Source organism: Brachyistius frenatus, unplaced genomic scaffold, assembly GCF_029030835.1.
Source record: "Brachyistius frenatus isolate BFR_SWC_R1_liver_20210118 unplaced genomic scaffold, ASM2903083v1 Contig_84, whole genome shotgun sequence".
In the NCBI taxonomy this organism is placed as follows: domain Eukaryota; kingdom Metazoa; phylum Chordata; class Actinopteri; family Embiotocidae; genus Brachyistius; species Brachyistius frenatus.
The window spans coordinates 350,631-367,894 of NW_027210683.1; the positions used below are offsets into that span (position 1 = coordinate 350,631).

Below are 17,264 nucleotides of genomic sequence, written 5' to 3' on the forward strand. Positions count from 1 at the left end.
TGTTATTAATTTGAAAATGAGCTTCAAAAAGGTGTTTTTTGGGGGGCGTGTCTGTTTGATTGACAGGTCTGTGGTGCAGTCAGGTTCACAAACTAACGATTGCGTCACTGCTAAACGATGGTTGATCGTGAACTGTATCTTTTCGTACACAGACAGGCGAGGACACGGAGCTGTTTTATTTTAAATTATACTTTATTTCATATAAAAACAAAACAATAAACAAATAAATTAAATATTTCTAAAATAATTCTCTTGAGGAAATGTTTCCGAACGCTGTGATTGTTTACAGTCGGGAGAAGAGCAGGAATGTAAAAAATATTCCAAGATGACGACCGACAACATGAACTGCAGATAAATGAGAAAACGAGCCGTCTGCTGACGAACAGGAAGTTGAAGCTTTCTGGGATGAAACCCTCCATTTTTAATAAACAGCTGGACAAGTGGACTCCCTGAACCTGCAGATCATTCAGTTTCATTAAAAAACAACTTTTGTTTGCGTGGTTGTTGTGTCTGTGGACTGAGGAGGCGGAGCCACCCGGTGGGGGGGGGGGAACAGCCTGCAGCTGGTCCAATCGGAGTTAAGATTTGTAATTTAAAAAAGATAGTGGCTGCAGGGATCAAGATAGGGGGACTTTGGGGAGAGAAGAGGAGACATTTCCATAATAAGAGCCTCTTCATTTGCACACAAACCCAAGTGATGTGCCCAGAGCCCCCCCCCCCCACACACACACCTCACCCCCCCTAGAGCCCCACAGATCCCCCCCACAGCTCCCTCTGGTCCGCAGTCACACCCATTAAGCCTGCAAAGCCTCCATTGTCCGGCCAGGCTGAGGACCTGAGGACCCCTCGGCAGCAGATTGGGTGGGGTGAAGGGTTACCGCCAGACAAAGGAGGCTCCCTCCCCCTCCTCCTCTATTTGAAATCAATCACAGGCTTTCACATTCAGTCCCCCCCCCCCCTCCAGGTCCCCACAGAGTCCTCATGTTAACGTCTGTCCACGCCGTCCCAGAAAAACTGAGAGTTGTTGTCACACGAAGACCAACGATGCAAGAAAGTTCAGGTGGAAACAAGTCGGACTCACAAAACTTCTGAGGTTCTGAGACTCCGGACCCGGTCCAGACCCGGTCCAGACCTGGTCCAGATCCGATCCGGACCCGGTCCAGATCCGGTTCTCAAGACCTGAGAACGGAGAGGTCTTCGTCCAACAGCAGCAATGATAACAACAAAACTCTGGTATTAAACAGGAAGGTCCAACGGAGGTTTCATCCCGAAAGTTTTCGAAGCTGCTTCGTGTTTCTTTGTCGTTCATAATTCAAATAAAAATATTTGTCATCCAAACCAGCTGTGAGCGGCGTGTTGTCGGGGTTTAGTATTTTTCTCGTACGTAAGATGAATAACATCGCTGGTGTTTCAGAAAGAAGCTGCAGACAGTGAAAACGTTTGTTTGGCACTTGGTTGAACTCCTCCAATAACCTTCATTTTGTCTTTTTCAGAATAATTTATAAAAGGCAATCGTCTTTCTGCTGCTGATATGTACATACAATATTTTAATATTTCTAATATATTCACAGGAGATCCGTCAGTTCAGGCACTTCTTATCTCGAGACATCCTGAGATTTAAGACTGTTTTCTCTTTAAATAAGTAACACAAAAGTAAAATAATCTTATATAGAGAGATTTATATTTAACAATCCGTTTCTAAGTTGTTTTTTTATCATAGCAAAATAAATCTTTTTTGTTTGTTTGTTTTATTTTTGTTGAAAAGTCTTTTAAGTCTGTCCGTCGCTTCGGTTGGTACGAAGCATTTTGTCTTCGTCCGTCCGGTTCGGTGCCGTCGCTTTGAAAACGTTCCGACTGTCCGCGGCACCGACGGCACGAAGCACTTCCATCGCGTGAAGAAGAACCGGCCTCGGTGTGTCGGAGGTCCGATAGAAAACATGGTGAGAATAAAAGCTTTGTGCGGCGGTGGACCTTCGGTTCTCCGGTTCTCCACCGTTCCTACCGGAGAGTCGCCTTGGCGTCCTGGTAGCCCAGCAGGCAGGGGTCGGTGGACAAGGCATCGTGGGTAAAAACTGAGTCGTTGTCGGACGAGCAGGAGCTGGAAGTGTCCTCGCATGACGGGGAGTACTGTTCAAACGGCGTGGACAGGTCCAAGTACTGGGGGGGGGGGGGGGGTCATAGAAGCATTTAGATTTCTGTACATTTATCAACAAACAAACGCTGCTCGTTTAACGTTGTCGCAGAATATTGTTCGGTTTGTGAGTGTGAGTGTGTGAGTGTGTGTGTGTGTGTGTGTGTGTGTGTGTGTGTGTGTGTGTGTGTGTGTGTGTGTGTGTGTGTGTGTGTGTGTGTGTGTGTGTGTGTGTTTGTGAGTGTGTGTGTGAGTGTGTGTGTGTGTGTGTGTGAGTGTGTGTGTGTGTGTGTGTGTGTGTGTGTGAGTGAGTGAGTGAGTGTGTGTGTGTGTGTGTGTGTGTGTGTGTGTGTGTGTGTGTGTTCGACGCCCACCTCGTCAGAGATGGACAGCAGCCCTTTGTCCAGCTCCTCCACCAGCTGTTTGAAGGTCGGTCTCTGGGTCGGGACCGCATGCCAGCATTCACGCATCATCATGTAGCTACGAGGAAAAAACACGACATCATCTCAACGATCTGTTGCATCATATTCGGTAAGACAACGGTAAAATAACCTGTTTGAAATAATCATGTCGTTCGGCTCTGATCTAGAAGGAAACGAGACGATACGAGGTGCGATCGATAGACTCGGTTCCTGAACGCAGCACGGTGATGCAACACGGAGGATCAACAACCTTCATGAGGAAGAATTCAGAGTGTCGTCTCTTCATCATCATCATCATCATCATCACTGAGTTCAACACGTTAACGTGACCGCCGGTACGAGAACATCTGTGATGTCACCATGGAAACCTGAAACTGGAGCAGAGAAACAATATTTTTGGGAATAAAATCTTCAACACGCCTGATTGACGTTCACGTGTCAAAAGGGGCGGAGCTTCACTGTCCAAGACTGAAGGAGACACCAGCTGGGTTTTCTTTGTGTCACCATGAATTGGTCCCCCAGAGTCAGACTGTCAACACCGAGTTCCACCGGGACCTTCTGAGCTTCTGTTCTGGTTCGTAGTCTTCAGGTCAGTCTGGGTTTAGTGCTTCCTGTTTTATTTTGAAAAGACTCACCTCTTATTGTCTGTCTTTGTTTTCACTTCCTGTCCTTTGTATGATTGTTGGCCCCGCCCCCTGATTAGTTCCACCTGTCCCTTGTTGTCCTTCCCTCCCTGCTGTATTTAGTCTGTGTGCTCTTCTTCTTCCCTCTTTTGTCACTTTGTTTCAGTTTCCTGTCTGTTGCTGCATCTTTGGAAAACCAGAGAACACAAACCACCTGAACTGTGTCACCATGGCAACGGGCTTCTCTAACATGACAACACACCCGCGTGTTAAAGATTTTGTTGCTCAAAAATGTTTCCCCAAAACCTGATGTTTGTCTGCTCCAGTTTCAGGTCGGTGGTGAAATCACAAATGTTCCCGTAAAGCGTTTGTGTAAATGTATAAATGTGTAAATGTTTAAATGTGTAAATGTGTAAATGTGTGAATGCGTAAATGGATAAATGTATAAATGTATAAATGTATAAATGTGTAAATGTGTGAATGAGTCGATCTCAAACTCTCTCTCTGAGAAACTTGTTCTCTGATGCAGCGGAGTTTCATCTAAAAAAACCTGGTGGTCTTCATCCAACAATAACTGGCTCCTTGTGGTATTAAACTAGAAATTGTTTTGAGGTCAAACCAAATAAATGTTTCTTTCCAAGCCACGTTTAAAGGCCCAGACCGTCATATTTCTCACCGCAAATATTTCCGACTTGAACTGTTTGTGTTTCTCAGTCAGTCATAATTCAAATTAGAAAAGCTTCTCATGCGAAGCGACTTTAAACACAATGTCGTTCAAAATGAAGTCGGAGCTGAACGACGTTTTGACTCCGTGGAGGAGATCCGGCGCCAAACTCGGACGGTGCTCGACAGAATCAGACTTCCAGGGAGCGCTCGGGTTCTGTTTGTGGCTGACATGATCTCCGTCTGCTGGGATGTAAACGTAGCTCGGTCCTGCTTACAGTTCATGTGTGCAGTTGGAGGGTTTGTCCATGCGGTGTCCTTCCTTCAGCAGCTTGAACAGCTCCTCCACGGGGATGCCGGGGTACGGGGAACCTCCCAGCGTGAAGATCTCCCACATCAGCACCCCGAACGACCACCTGCAGACAGACGGGGAGTTAACGGGCAGGTACGAGCATTTAGTAGGTTGGAGGAAGCGTTTAGAGAACATCACAGAAGATCTTTGGAATTCGTTTTGTTGGAATTCTTTGGTTTAAAGCGCGTTTTTCATTTTCAGAGAAGTTGGACTTACACGTCGCTCTGGTGGGTGTAGACTCGGTCGAACAAGGCCTCCGGCGCCATCCACTTCACCGGCAGCCGGCCCTGCAGAGCGGACGAGGACATGTCAGACCTCCACGGTAACTAAACCCCCCCCCGCAGCCACTCTTTTCTAATTAAGTCCCATTAAGTCCGCTGCCAGTCAGAGGACAACATCAGACATCTGTCTTAAAGCTCAGCGGGACGAAGCTCACAAACAAACCGCTTCCATCCCGACCAGTGAACTAACCTGAATAATACCGACACCTCACTTCTCCTTCAGGGGGTTAAAGGTCAGAGTCGGCAAAACTAAAACTACTTCTATCTTTCGCGAAGTTCCTGAAAACACGAAGCCAGAGAGCGCCACTCACGTTGGTGGTTTTCTTGTAGTAGTCGATCTGGTGGACTCCTCTTGCCAGGCCAAAGTCAGCGATCTTCATCACGTTGTCCTCCGTCACCAGGACGTTCCTGGCTGCCAGATCTCTGTGGATGCACTGCGGAGGGAGAAGAGAACGAATTAAAGACCGACGACGACCAAACAGGAGCTTCAGATTTGAAGATTAAACGTTTAAATGTTTGTGGTTTCCCAGATTTAAAGACGAATGTGAAAAGCAGGCCGAACGTTTCCTCCTTTCTTTTTTTTTTTTTTGTTTCATTACATTTATAGTCTTGGCCTTAACAAGAAGGTCAAATTAAATTTTATTATCTTAGGTTTTATATTATGAAAAGCTCTTTTTGAGTTTCGACCGGTCGGACTCAGGCTGCGGTTTGGAGAGATCGGGTAAAAACACGGAGGTAGAAATGATTCACTCCAAAAATGAAAAGACTCGGAGTCTAAAGTCAACACACGGCGCCTCATTTTAGAGAGCGCCACAAAAATACAACGTCTTTATATAGAAATCCTGGAGGTCCAAGAAAAAAACAGACCTCTGGGAGGAAAAAAGAAAGCAGAGTTTGCCCACATTGAATGGATGTCATTAAGTTTATTTTGGTTTTCATTGGAAATAGACGTGGGGTTTGTGGGGACGTGCGAAATGAACCAGTCTTGGTTTGTGGGTCTCCCATAATGGAGGGTTAGTCTCCAGACTGCTGCATTCTTCGGAGGCCGTCGAGCCAGAAACCCGATGCCGACACCCAGACGAGGGCTCGGCTGCCTGTTTGCTAACAGATTTATGGCGGCGCTTAAAAAGGACAAAGCCCTGCAACCAGGGGACGGACAGATGGACGGGGAAGAGTAAACAGGACCGGAGCTTCTCTCTGCTCAGGAATGCCCGTCGGAGACACCGGCTGGCATACAAAGAGACGTGTTGATAAGGAGCGCACAAACAGAGGGCATGCTGGGAAAATGAAAGGAGTAGAAACAGGAGGGGGTGGGGACGGGGAGAAAGAAAGAAAGGGACAGACGAAGCAGCTGGTGCTGCCATCCCGAGTCTGGACCGGGCCGATCGACCCGAAAAACACACAAAGAAACCGATCCCATATCGCTGTCGGCCTGAAGCGTCTTCCATGAAGGTTCAGACGTGTTCCTCTACGACCGGACACGCTTCAGACGTGTTCCTCTATGACCGGACACGCTTCAGACGTGTTCCTCTATGACCGGACACGCTTCAGACGTGTTCCTCTACGATCGGACACGCTTCAGACGTGTTCCTCTACGACCGGACACGCTTCAGACGTGTTCCTCTACGACCAGACACGCTTCAGACGTGTTTGATATGTAAACATGCAGCCGAAGCAGCAGAAACATTCAAAGAGCTGGAAACTAAACTGCTTCTGTCGTAGATTCATCTCATCAAATCAAATATCGTTCTTCCCTTCAGAGCAGCAAGTGACAGTCAGGCTACTAAAACTTTCCCAAAATGTCCGATTAAACCACGAAAATGGAAGTAAAGCAGAGTTTGATTGACAGCAGTGGAAACATAAATCAGCAGCCGGTTTATCGATGTAGGAGCGTAGCATGCATGGTGTCAGCAGAGTTCGGGAGGAGTCTGAAGACTTTAAAAGCAAACTGTGAGGCTTTTCCTTCTTATTTGGGTCAACGATGATTTACAGCCTCTAATGCTTCTTCTTCTATTACTAGAAGTCTTTAAAGTGAACGTACCCTCTTGGAGGCCAGGTACTCCATCCCCCGGGCCACCTGGTAGGCGCAGGACAGCAGGTCTTTGAAGGTGAGCTGCTCCTCAGGCACTTTGGTCACATCAAAGGTGTAATCCATGCCTGGAGGCCGGCGGGCCCGCAGGTACTCCCTCAGACTGCCTTTGGAGGCGTACTCCACCAGCACATATAGAGGGCCTGGAGGGGAAGGGGGGGGCACAAACAGGATTTAGGACAGGGCTGTTTTCAGCCTGGAGGCTCGGGACCACCAAGGAGGGAACAGTCTCCAGTGTAGGTTAGCGTTGTGCTCACCGTCCTGTGTGCAGACTCCCAGCAGGTTGATGATGTTCTTGTGTTTGTCCATCACCTTCATCAGCTCCATCTCTGAGATCAGGTCGGCCAGGTCTTTATCTGTGGCGTCATCTGAGGGGGGAGCGAACGTTGTCGGTTTAGTCGGTCATCCTCACAGTCAGAAGACATAAAACAAACCTCACGACGTGTTTTCTTCTCTTTTTCTTCGTTCCTACCTTTGAGCATCTTGACGGCCACCGTGGCGGCTTGTTCCAAACCCTCCTTGTTGATGCCGTAGGCCTCGGCTCTGACCACCTGACCGAAGCAGCCTTCTCCCAGAGGTTTGCCCAAAGTTAAACTAGAGAGAGGAGCAGAGAAAGTATGTCCAAATAAGAACTGTACAGATCCATAATTTGGAGGTCTGGTTTCTTTAACTACAGGTTGGACGGAGCCAGAAATGAGCTGCGGGTTCGTTTCTTTTTAGGTCTCCACATGATGCGAGTCCCAGCAGCCAAACTAAACTCAGAGGAGAAACATGCTCTTTGCAAAAGGCAGGAATCTTTTATAACAAAATGAAATGTGTAAACAGAAGTCTTACTTCTCCCTCTGGAACTCCCAGACCGGGTCGTAGGGCAGCTCGAACTCCATGACTCCGGCCAGCATCGGCGAACAGCTGGACGAGAGGCGAGCGACCCTCATCAGAGACGCACTGGACTTCCCCGACGAGTTGGACTCCACCGAGTACTGAAGGAGGAGAAGCAGAAGAGGAGGCTTTAGTTGGGGAACAGACAGGAAGGTTTCAGGATGCGGTCGGATAATGTTTTCCACGAACAGACGTACCTGTCTGCGAAGAGGGAATTTGGAAAGCTTCTGGACCGGCAGCGCATCGAACGGCTCCCGTGTTGGATGGACCTGCATCCGACACAGCACCACGATGATGACGGCCATGATCAGAGCCAGGAACCCGCAGGCGTAGATGATGATGTCGGTGTACTTGGTCTCCATGGTGTCCATGGCGTCTGCCGCTTCCTCCTCTGCAGGAACCGGGAAAATCCATCAAAACTACATGCAGACACCAACGTTCAAACTTTGAAACGAGTCTGTTGTCGTCACGCAGCCTTCGGTCGCGTCCGTACCCGAGAGGACGGTGAGCCAGGCGGACTGGTGGGCGAAGCCGATCGAGTTCCCGGCCAGACAGGTGTATTCTCCGGCATCCTGCACGGTCACCTTGGACAGGTAGAGCACCTCCACCTCTGACATGTTCAGACTGCCGGTCTGCACCAAACAAAGCGAGGATTTAAACGGAGGACTTTCTTCTTCTGGTTAAATCATCGGCCGTGTTGCGGTACCAACCTTGAGCACCTGGACGTAGGGAGTCCCGTCGGGCCCGTAGCGACTGCCGTTCCTCTCGATGTGCTTGAGCCACTGGATGTGAGGCTGGGCGTCGCTGTAGACCTTACAGTGGAACTGCACGTCGCTGCCCACCACCGCCGTGGTGTTGGCGGGCAGGCCGGCCTGCAGGATGGGCCGGTGGGGCGAACGCTCTGCAGGAGACACGAGGCGGCTCAGAAACACTGAAGGGATTTCAGTCCTCATTTAACCGTCTTTCCCAGAGAAACATGGACAGGAATCGGTGTCGGCGGGAATCAAAGAGAGCAGCGGCTGGAAACACGCAGATATTCAACAGCCGACAAACGCGAGCGCTTTGTAAACAAACGTCTTCATACGGTCAGCGATTGTGTCTGTCAGCTTTAATGTGTTTCTGAGCTGGCAGCGGACCAGGAAACGTCGCTCCGGGATGAAAACCGCTTCCATTAGCGCGCCTCTTTGTCGCCGTTCCCTTTGATCTGCGGTCACTCTCGCGCTCTGATCTCGTTAGTTGCCTCGTTAGTCAGAAACTGACCCGGCGGTGGACGGACAGCCAACAAACGAACAAACAATCCGCCGCCTGCTTCGGCTCTCGTCACAAGTCAGGTAGAAAACCGGAGCGGACGCCTGACCGTCCACATCCTGGCCGCCACAGCCGAAATCAGGCGCCCCTGTCACCTTCTCCTCACCCCCTCCGTGACCCCCCCCCCCACCACCACCACCACCACCCACCCTCCGTGACTGGATGCTTTTTCAACAAGTGCTGACTGCAGCTCCGTCTGTCTGAAACCAAACCTTCAGCCCAGATCCACGTCTTACCGAGGACATCGAGGACGTAGCTGTGAGCGATGGATCCGTATCTGTTCTCCACCACGCAGGTGTAGTTTCCTCGGTCTGAGGGCACGACGCTCTCCATCACCAGGCTCCAGTGCTGGTGTCTCAGCTGCCAAAGGAACACAAGGACACGTAAACGGGAAGATCGAGAGACCGAAGTCTTTATGAAGCAGTCGGGAGGTCGTTCGCCCGACTCACCTTGATGCCGCCGATTCGGTGCTCGCCTTTGAACTCGCGTCCGTTTTTGAGCCAGCGGATGTTCGGCATCGGGCTTCCCATCGCCGGGCAGCGGAACTTCACCGTGTTCCCCGCAGGAACGGCGTACAGCTTCTTCTCCATGCGCTGGGTGTGAGTCCAGTACGGACCTGCGAGGACGGAGAGCAGCCGATTGAAACCTGGAGGTCGAGTTGGGACAATTTCTCAAAGAGCGAACAAGCGAACGAGCGAACGCACCTCTGGAGAAGTAAACCTGGTCGTTTTCTGTTTCGGCCAACGAGTCCTCCAGGCCTTCGTCCTCCAGGCCTTCGTCCTCGTCATCGTCATCGTCGCCGGACCCCAACGAGTCTGCGCACATGAAACTACAAATTAGAGACGGACAGAAAAGCCATAAACTTCACCTGTTCAACCAGCTGCTGGTTCCTCACCTGCCACAGTGATGGTGAAGTTCCTCACGGGCTCTTTGGTTCCTCGGAGAACGCACACGTAAACGCCCGAATCCTCGTAGGTGACGTCGGCAATCTCCACGACGGCGCCGCGCATCTGTATGCGGGGTGTGGGCAGGACCCGGACGCCCTCCTTGTACCAGTTCACCGCCATGCCGGGCCGCGAGCTCCCGTCACAGCGCAGCTTCAGGACGTTGCCCGGCTCCAGCAGGAGGTGCTCCGACGTGTCCTCGCTCAGATCCTCCAGAACATCTGTTGGAACGCTGCAGTTTATTTCTCTTTGTTTTCTTTCTGCTTCGACCTTCGTCTCCACGCAACTGTGACCTTCAACTTCTCAACCCTCATTATCTCCCGTCCCCACATCCACACAATGAAATCACCATGGAGACCAGAAGGCCCGGCTGACCCGACCCTCCTCCACTCAAACCCCTCCTCCTCCTCCTCCTCTTCATCTTTTTGTTCCTCTGTAGATTACTGCAGGCCTGAGAGCGATCGAGCTAACACCGCTAACTCCCTCCAAAGAGGAGCGAAAGAAAGGAGAGGAGGAGGACGAGAGGCCGGAGCTAATGAACACGTAGCAGCGAGACGGCGGACGGAGAGTAAATCTGAGGGGAGGTTTGTAACAGCCGGGGGAGGAGGAGGAGAAGGAGGAAGAGCCCACACAGACGGCCACCAACTCTTCTTACGTTCAGAAATCTTTATCAACTCAAGTTATTCCACTTCATGAAAAATAGAGGAACTGTGTGAGCTTTAGAGATCTGATGATAAAACATTCAGAGTGAAGTTACCTGAAGGGATTTCAGCAGCGCTCAGCTCCACCGTTTGGGAAATGATGACACCTGTAACCGAAACGTTGTGGTTTAGAAAAGAGAATTTATAATTGCTTACTTGGTTGATTGATGTGAAACAGCAATGGAATAAAATCAGTCTCTCCAAGAGGTCGCAGAGTTTTTTTGCAATTAAATTGTTTTTGATTTTGCGCCATAATAAATCAAGTTTTTTTTACAGTAAAATTACAAAAATCTTTAAAAAAATTATTAATTTTCCATCTCCTTGACAAAGAGTAATATGTTGGTAACTAGCTTACGGTCCCTCCAGGATTTCAGAGTTGTTGTTTTTTGTGATTGTTTTGATCATGTTTAATATTGCAGCGGATTTTTGCCGTAAAATTGCAAAAATGAGCAAAAATTGCAACTCAAGGAAATAAATTGTGAATTGTTTCTACAACCTTCCTGCTGAAGAGTAATTTGTGCCAACTTCCTGTGATAATAATCCTGCTGCACATCCCAGAAATATCTGACTTGTAAAGTGTTTTTCTTTTTGTGTTGAACTCAGAGAACCATCAAGGAGCCCAAAGTGATAAAAAGAGTCTAAAGTGACGAATCTTTCCAGAACAAACCGTCTGTGATGGAATATAGAAACAAAGAAAACATCTGCCTTCAAAATAAGAGCTTCAGATGCTGTTTAGATCACATTCAATCAAAGCGATGTAAACTTGCTAAAAATGACATAAATTTCCCAAAAGTGACATAAACGTCCTGAAAGTGAGGTTTTTTTTAAGGACATGTGGCAGGAAGCCGTCTGACAGATGTCACCTGGCAGGACGTGGAGCCACGCTGACTGCATGGCCTGCACCGTCCGTCCTGCGTGGGAGCTCTCGGCCATGCAGATGAACTCTCCTGCGTCCTCCTCGGTGACGTTGGACAGATGGAGGACGTTCAGCTTGGACGCGTTGCTCTGCAGAGGCTGAAGAGAGACAGGTTATTAAACATCTTTATAACGCCATGAATCAGAGAGAGGAGCGGCGGGGTGTTTGTTCTCACCGTCAGAGCTCTGAGGCTCCGCCCCGGCCCTCTGACCTCTGACCTCAGCCACTGCACCCTGGTGGACGCCGGCCGGTGGACTTTACACAGCATCTCGGCCTGACTGCCTGCCAACGCCGTGGTATTCTCTGGGTAACCGGGTACGATCAGAGACCTGGACACCCGGAGATCTGGAGGAGAGGAGGGCGGAGTCAGAGGAAGGTCGACAACCACTCATTTTCTGTCTGGTTGCGTCCTGCGAGCGTTTAGTGGAAAGGAAATCTGTTCCTCTAATGAGCCGGAGAACAACGCAGGTAAACAAACAGACACACACAGAAAGGAAAATCAGAGCGGCTGATTGAAGCAACAGAAAGAAAAACAGACGGAAAGCAGCAGGATTTAAACGCTGACATGTCAACATTTAGTCCGTTTAGAGTCCAGAACATCAGGAAGTCATCAGCAGCAAAAATATAGAAGAACATATGAAGAAGAAGCTCTGACTGTAAAGTGTTAATGAGACGAGGACGCTGAGATGAACTCTGAGCAGAGAAGTGTCAGCGAGGGAGTGGGGGAATATCTACACAATATCTACACAATATACAATATCTACACAATATCTACTACACAATATCTACACAATATCTACTACACAATATCTACACAATATCTACACAATATACAATATCTACACAATATCTACTACACAATATCTACACAATATCTACACAATATACAATATCTACACAATATCTACTACACAATATCTACACAATATCTACTACACAATATCTACACAATATCTACACAATATACAATATCTACACAATATCTACACAATATACAATATCTACACAATATACAATATCTACTACACAATATCTACACAATATCTACACAACAATACACAATATCTACACAACAATACACAATATCTACACAATATACAATATCTACACAATATCTACTACACAATATCTACACAATATCTACACAATATACAATATCTACACAATATCTACTACACAATATCTTCACAACAATACACAATATCTACACAACAATACACAATATCTACACAACAATACACAATATCTACACAACAATAAACAACACAAACACGCCGCCAGTCAGCTGGCAGCGGGATGGATGTCTCACCACCGACTGGATATAAAAGAGTTCGTAGCTTCAGGTCTGTAAAATGGTTCTGATCCAGAAGTGTCTTCAGCTTCAATACCAGCGAGTGCCACTAGAGGTCGGCTCCAAAAAGCCTCCGGCTCCATAGACTCCCATTCAACTTCTCTCATCAAATCCAAAGTGAATAAAATGTGTCCATCAGTTATCTCGGTGTTGTTAGCTAAAGTCACTCCTTCTTATTAGTTTTCTGGAGGTCCATCTGAAAATAATCCCTCATTCATTAGAAAAGAAGATTCAAGAAGACCTGGTTTTGGGGGCGTGTCTGTTTGATTGACAGGCCTGTGGTGCAGTCAGGTTACAGCTATCGGTGGGCGGGGCGTAGTATCGTCAGGTTTCCGATCAGATCGGTCAGATCCACCTCTGGCTCCTCCCCCAGCTCGTCCAAATATGGTCACTTCCTGCTCCAAACCGCTCCGAACTATCAAGATGGTGACGGACAGAATCTGAACTGGAGGATTCATAACAGACGTTTCTTCATCTTCCTCTTCCTCACAGCTGGCACGCACCAGACACATTTACACTTCCCAGCCTTGACAGATCAGCCTCCACCTCACTGCTGCTCCTCCACTTCCTGCCAGCTCCACCAAACTTCTTCTTCATGGACTCATCGAAACATTCGTAGATACACACGTAAACGTTCGGACACACAAACACACACTTTCCTCCTGAAGGGGAAACAGGAAACAGAGTTTCAAACATTCGGGGTCCTACCTTTCGTCCTGAACTCGTCGATGTTTCTGGCCGTGACTCCGCCCACCGAACACGTCAGCAGAACGCAGAACACGGAGAACACGGAGAACACGGAGAACCTGCGGACCCTCGCCATCTTCCTGCCGAGTCCTGTGTGTGTGTGTGTGTATGTTCGTGGGCATCGGCTGCAAGGTTCCGAAACCTGGATCCTGCATGGGACAAACAGACAAATGGACAGACAAACAAACAAACAAACAAACAGGAAGCAGCCGGTTATCAGAATTCTTGACATGAAGACACAAACGTTTCTGTTCTGTTTGAATCCAGACGGTTAAAAAACTCAGTCAGATGAGGAAAAAGAGGACATGATGTCCTGCTGACTGTCCTCCTGTCCCCCTGTCCTCCCGTCCCCCTGTCCTCCTGTCCTCCTCACAATGTCCCGGAGACATTAATAAGGAACAGTGCTGATGTTTGTCCCGGATCATAATGGATCCTCGCTGGGAAAACACTCAAGAGCTGCTGAGACGAGGAGACACGAGACAGGAGGGACAGACAGGAGGGACGGACAGGAGGGACAGACGGGAGACAGGAGGGACAGAGTGTCTCAAAAATCAGTTCATACCTAATTCTGCAGGTCTTTTATTAGGAGCTGAATAAACTACTAAACTTTGCTTTTTTTATAGTTATTTTATTAATAACTATTATTAATTAATTTAATTATTATTTCTTAGCTCTATAAATGTGTTTGAGCCTTAAAATTTCTTATTTTGTCCAATAAACAGTCTAGAAATAGAAATATATTCAGTTCACTGTCACAGAAGACAAAAAACAGAAAACGCTCATCACAGATATGAAACTGAATCTGAGATTTATGATCCTGAAAATCATTAAAATATCGACTGGATCGTTTCATCGACTCAAATATCAACATTTATAACTTAAATATCAATAAACGGGGAGTTCACCTGATAAAACTGACAACAAGACAGAATAATATTATAATTATAGAGTTATTGTTTATAAAAAATGTCTCCTTAAAACAAACTTCATACAGGTTGGAAGAATTAAAGAAACAATCCGCTGATTTTCCTGCTGCAAGCTGCACTCAGGCGCCAGAACCAAACCACACACACACTCACACACACACTCACACGCACACGCACACGCGCACGCACGCTCGCACGCACGCACACACGCACACTCACACACACACACACACACACACACACGCACGCGCGCACGCACGCACGCACGCACGCACGCACGCACGCACACACACACACACACACACACACACACACACACACACACACACATTCAAAGAACCAGCTCTCTGAATGAAACGTTTTCTTTCTCGATTAAGGGCTGAAAACTTTTTCTGCTGCTGCACTCTGATAGCTTCTACTGGGTTTTGATTAGTTCTCCTGGTTCTGATTGGTTCTACTGGGTTCTGATTAGTTCTGATTGGTTCTGATTTGTTCTGATGGTTCTGATGGTTCTGATTGGTTCTCATTTGTTCTGATTTGTTCTGATTAGTTCTGATTGGTTCCGATTGGTTCCGATTGGTTCTGAATAGTTCTGATTGGTTCTGATTGGTTCTATTTAGTTCTGATTGGTTCCGATTGGTTCTGAATAGTTCTGATTGGTTCTGATTGGTTCTGATTAGTTATACTATTTCAACCTAAAACGTGTCTTTTTCTGTTTCTGCCTTTTAGATGAAAAATGAAAGTCGTGGAGGTCCGAATGAAAACAGTGATTGTGTTGGTGTGGTTCAGTCCCTCTGACTGATCAGGTTCTGATCAATAAGCTCGATCAGTTCAGCTGAATTACACTCAGATCAATAATTTTAAAAGCTGGGAGTTAAGAGACACTTTCTATTCTCTGTTTTCCTCCGATGAAACCTCATCCATCTGAAGTCTGATCACTTTTATGTTTGTGATAGATCAGTTTTTATATTTCTAATGAAAGCTGAGGTCAAAGTTCAGTTCGGAGCGACACAAACAATCCGTGTGAAGGTTCAATGTTTAACCGACATGTTTGATTTACAAAACTTGATTTAATAAAATAAGATTTAAAAAGAAAAACTAAGATTAATTTATGAATTCAAAGTTGTTTACGTCAAACGGTGAAAAAAATAAGAGCAAAGTTTTCCTGTTTTCTAGAAAACTGCTGAAAATAAATTAAGTATAAAGAATCAAAAAAACTTCCCGTAAAGGTGACATCTGAAGTTTTATTTCACATATAATGTTGTGTTTTAACCCTTTACTCCTCCTGCTCCTTTGAAATGAATGAACACTACTCTCCGGGAGCTCCAGCTGTCTCAGTCCGTCTCACCCACCTCTCCTCCCGGTCTCAGACGACTGGCTCCCCCGGTGAATCACTCCTGGTCCCGGACGATCCCAGGGAACATTGAAATCCTCATTTGGAGCTCCGGTACTTCCACAGTGGTCTGAGAGCTTCTGTGTATCCGACTGAACTGGAAGTTGGAGCTCATAAATCCATCAGAACCGTGAAGGACAGGCTGCCGGGCTCAGCGGCTGCTCACCGCGGGGGAAGGAGCTGTGATCCCGGGGCAAAGTCCGCCGCTCACAGCGCTGAATCCATGGAGGGACAGAAAGCGGCAGAAACCCGGTGGGAGCTGCTGATGAAGAGAATCCGGTAAAGAGGAGGAAGAAGAAACGTGTCCCGGAGTCTTGGAGAAGTCTGTCCGTGCGTCTTTACGCAGCGCCTCGACACGCGCTCCTCTCCAGGTTTATCCGGTCAGATGTGAGCTGTGCTGCTGAAACGTGGAACTCAGCCTCTCCAGTCCGCGTCCCTCCAACACACAGACACCGAGACAGAGACACACTGCGTCCTCCCTCCAACAGTCCTGCTGCAGCACTCCGCTGCTCTCCGGAGCCACAACAACAATGGTGTGAGAGCAGGAGGAGGAGGAGGAGGAGGAGGAGAGAGGGGAGGGGTACACTCCTGCTACCCCCACACCAACAACACCCCCATCCCCACAGAGCTTCCAGATTCCCCCCTCCCCCCTCCCTTCTCTCCCGCCTCTGGCGCGCAGATGAACTCTGGACTCATCGGACGATTTTTCTCTCCATCAAACTTTCGTCCTCTTCCAGAAAGTCTCCACATGAAGGAGTTTATGATGATGTCTCATATTTTACTGCGCGTTAACTGCTCTTCAGTAAAGCAGCTTTTCTCTTCATTGCATCAGTGAACGAAGCAGAGCAGTAATCCCATTACAGCAGAGATCAACAGGTTTTATCAGCTGAGTCTGCAGCTCTGTCTCGTGGAGGATTCAGTTTATTACAATATAAAAACACATTCTAAATGTCTGAGGGAATATAAATCACAGAAATGTAAATGTTTTAAATAAAATGAAATGATTGGACTGCAGGAAACAAAGGAGAACGTTTGAGAGAATAAAATGTGCTGCAGCAGCATGAGATCAGCTGCAGAGATAAAAACAGCTGATAGATGTAAAGAGTGAAGATCACATGAAGACACTCCTTAACTTCTCTTTGTTCAGCTCAGTTTGACTTCGTGAACATCAGTCACACCGACTCTACCAGGAGTCCGTCGGCAACGTTGGAAACAAGAGAGAGAGAGAGAGAGAGAGAGAGAGAGAGAGAGAGAGAGAGAGAGAGAGAGAGAGAGAGAGAGAGAGAGAGAGAGAGAGAGAGAGAGAGAGAGAGAGAGAGAGAGAGAGAGAGAGAGAGAGAGAGAGAGAGAGAGAGAGAGAGAGAGAGAGAGAGAGAGAGAGAGAGAGAGAGAGAGAGAGAGAGAGAGAGAGAGAGAGAGAGAGAGAGAGAGAGAGAGAAGAGAAAAAATTAGAAATCTCACTTTAGAAATAATTTAAACAAAAAAACCTTACAGCCAAGTGTTCCTGAGCCCATGCAGTGATTTCCACCACAGAACCA

General features: G+C 47.6%; 1 protein-coding gene across 2 annotated transcripts; it reads right to left on the reverse strand.

The window, feature by feature from the left end:
* Positions 1–1,887: 1,887 nt before the first annotated feature.
* fgfr4 (fibroblast growth factor receptor 4) lies at positions 1,888–16,214 on the reverse strand. 2 transcript variants are annotated; one of them, XM_069709626.1, is made up of 21 exons: positions 15,686–16,214; positions 13,369–13,556; positions 11,485–11,654; positions 11,257–11,407; positions 10,450–10,500; positions 9,644–9,913; positions 9,453–9,563; positions 9,198–9,364; positions 8,985–9,108; positions 8,151–8,341; positions 7,934–8,072; positions 7,638–7,831; positions 7,396–7,541; positions 7,034–7,155; positions 6,819–6,929; positions 6,514–6,704; positions 4,784–4,906; positions 4,408–4,478; positions 4,118–4,255; positions 2,506–2,611; positions 1,888–2,157 (listed from the first exon to the last, which is right to left on the reverse strand). In XM_069709626.1, exons 2-21 carry the CDS (start codon positions 13,481–13,483, stop codon positions 1,999–2,001), a joined length of 2,850 nt encoding a protein of 949 aa, XP_069565727.1. In that variant the 5' UTR covers positions 13,484–13,556; positions 15,686–16,214; the 3' UTR covers positions 1,888–1,998. The 2 variants fall into 2 exon arrangements, with proteins under 2 accessions (XP_069565727.1, XP_069565726.1); XM_069709625.1 differs by having other exon boundaries at positions 13,369–13,866.
* Positions 16,215–17,264: the final 1,050 nt, after the last annotated feature.

Excerpts from the sequence above, each read along its gene's own strand:
- fgfr4 (XM_069709625.1), bottom strand. The coding sequence starts at position 13,639 with ATGTCAAGAATTCTGATAACCGGCTGCTTCCTGTTTGTTTGTTTGTTT. Across the intron at positions 11,655-13,368 it reads CGACGAGTTCAGGACGAAAG|ATCTCCGGGTGTCCAGGTCT; the intron begins GTAGGACCCCGA and ends CCTCTCCTCCAG. Across the intron at positions 9,109-9,197 it reads ACCGAATCGGCGGCATCAAG|CTGAGACACCAGCACTGGAG; the intron begins GTGAGTCGGGCG and ends TTCCTTTGGCAG.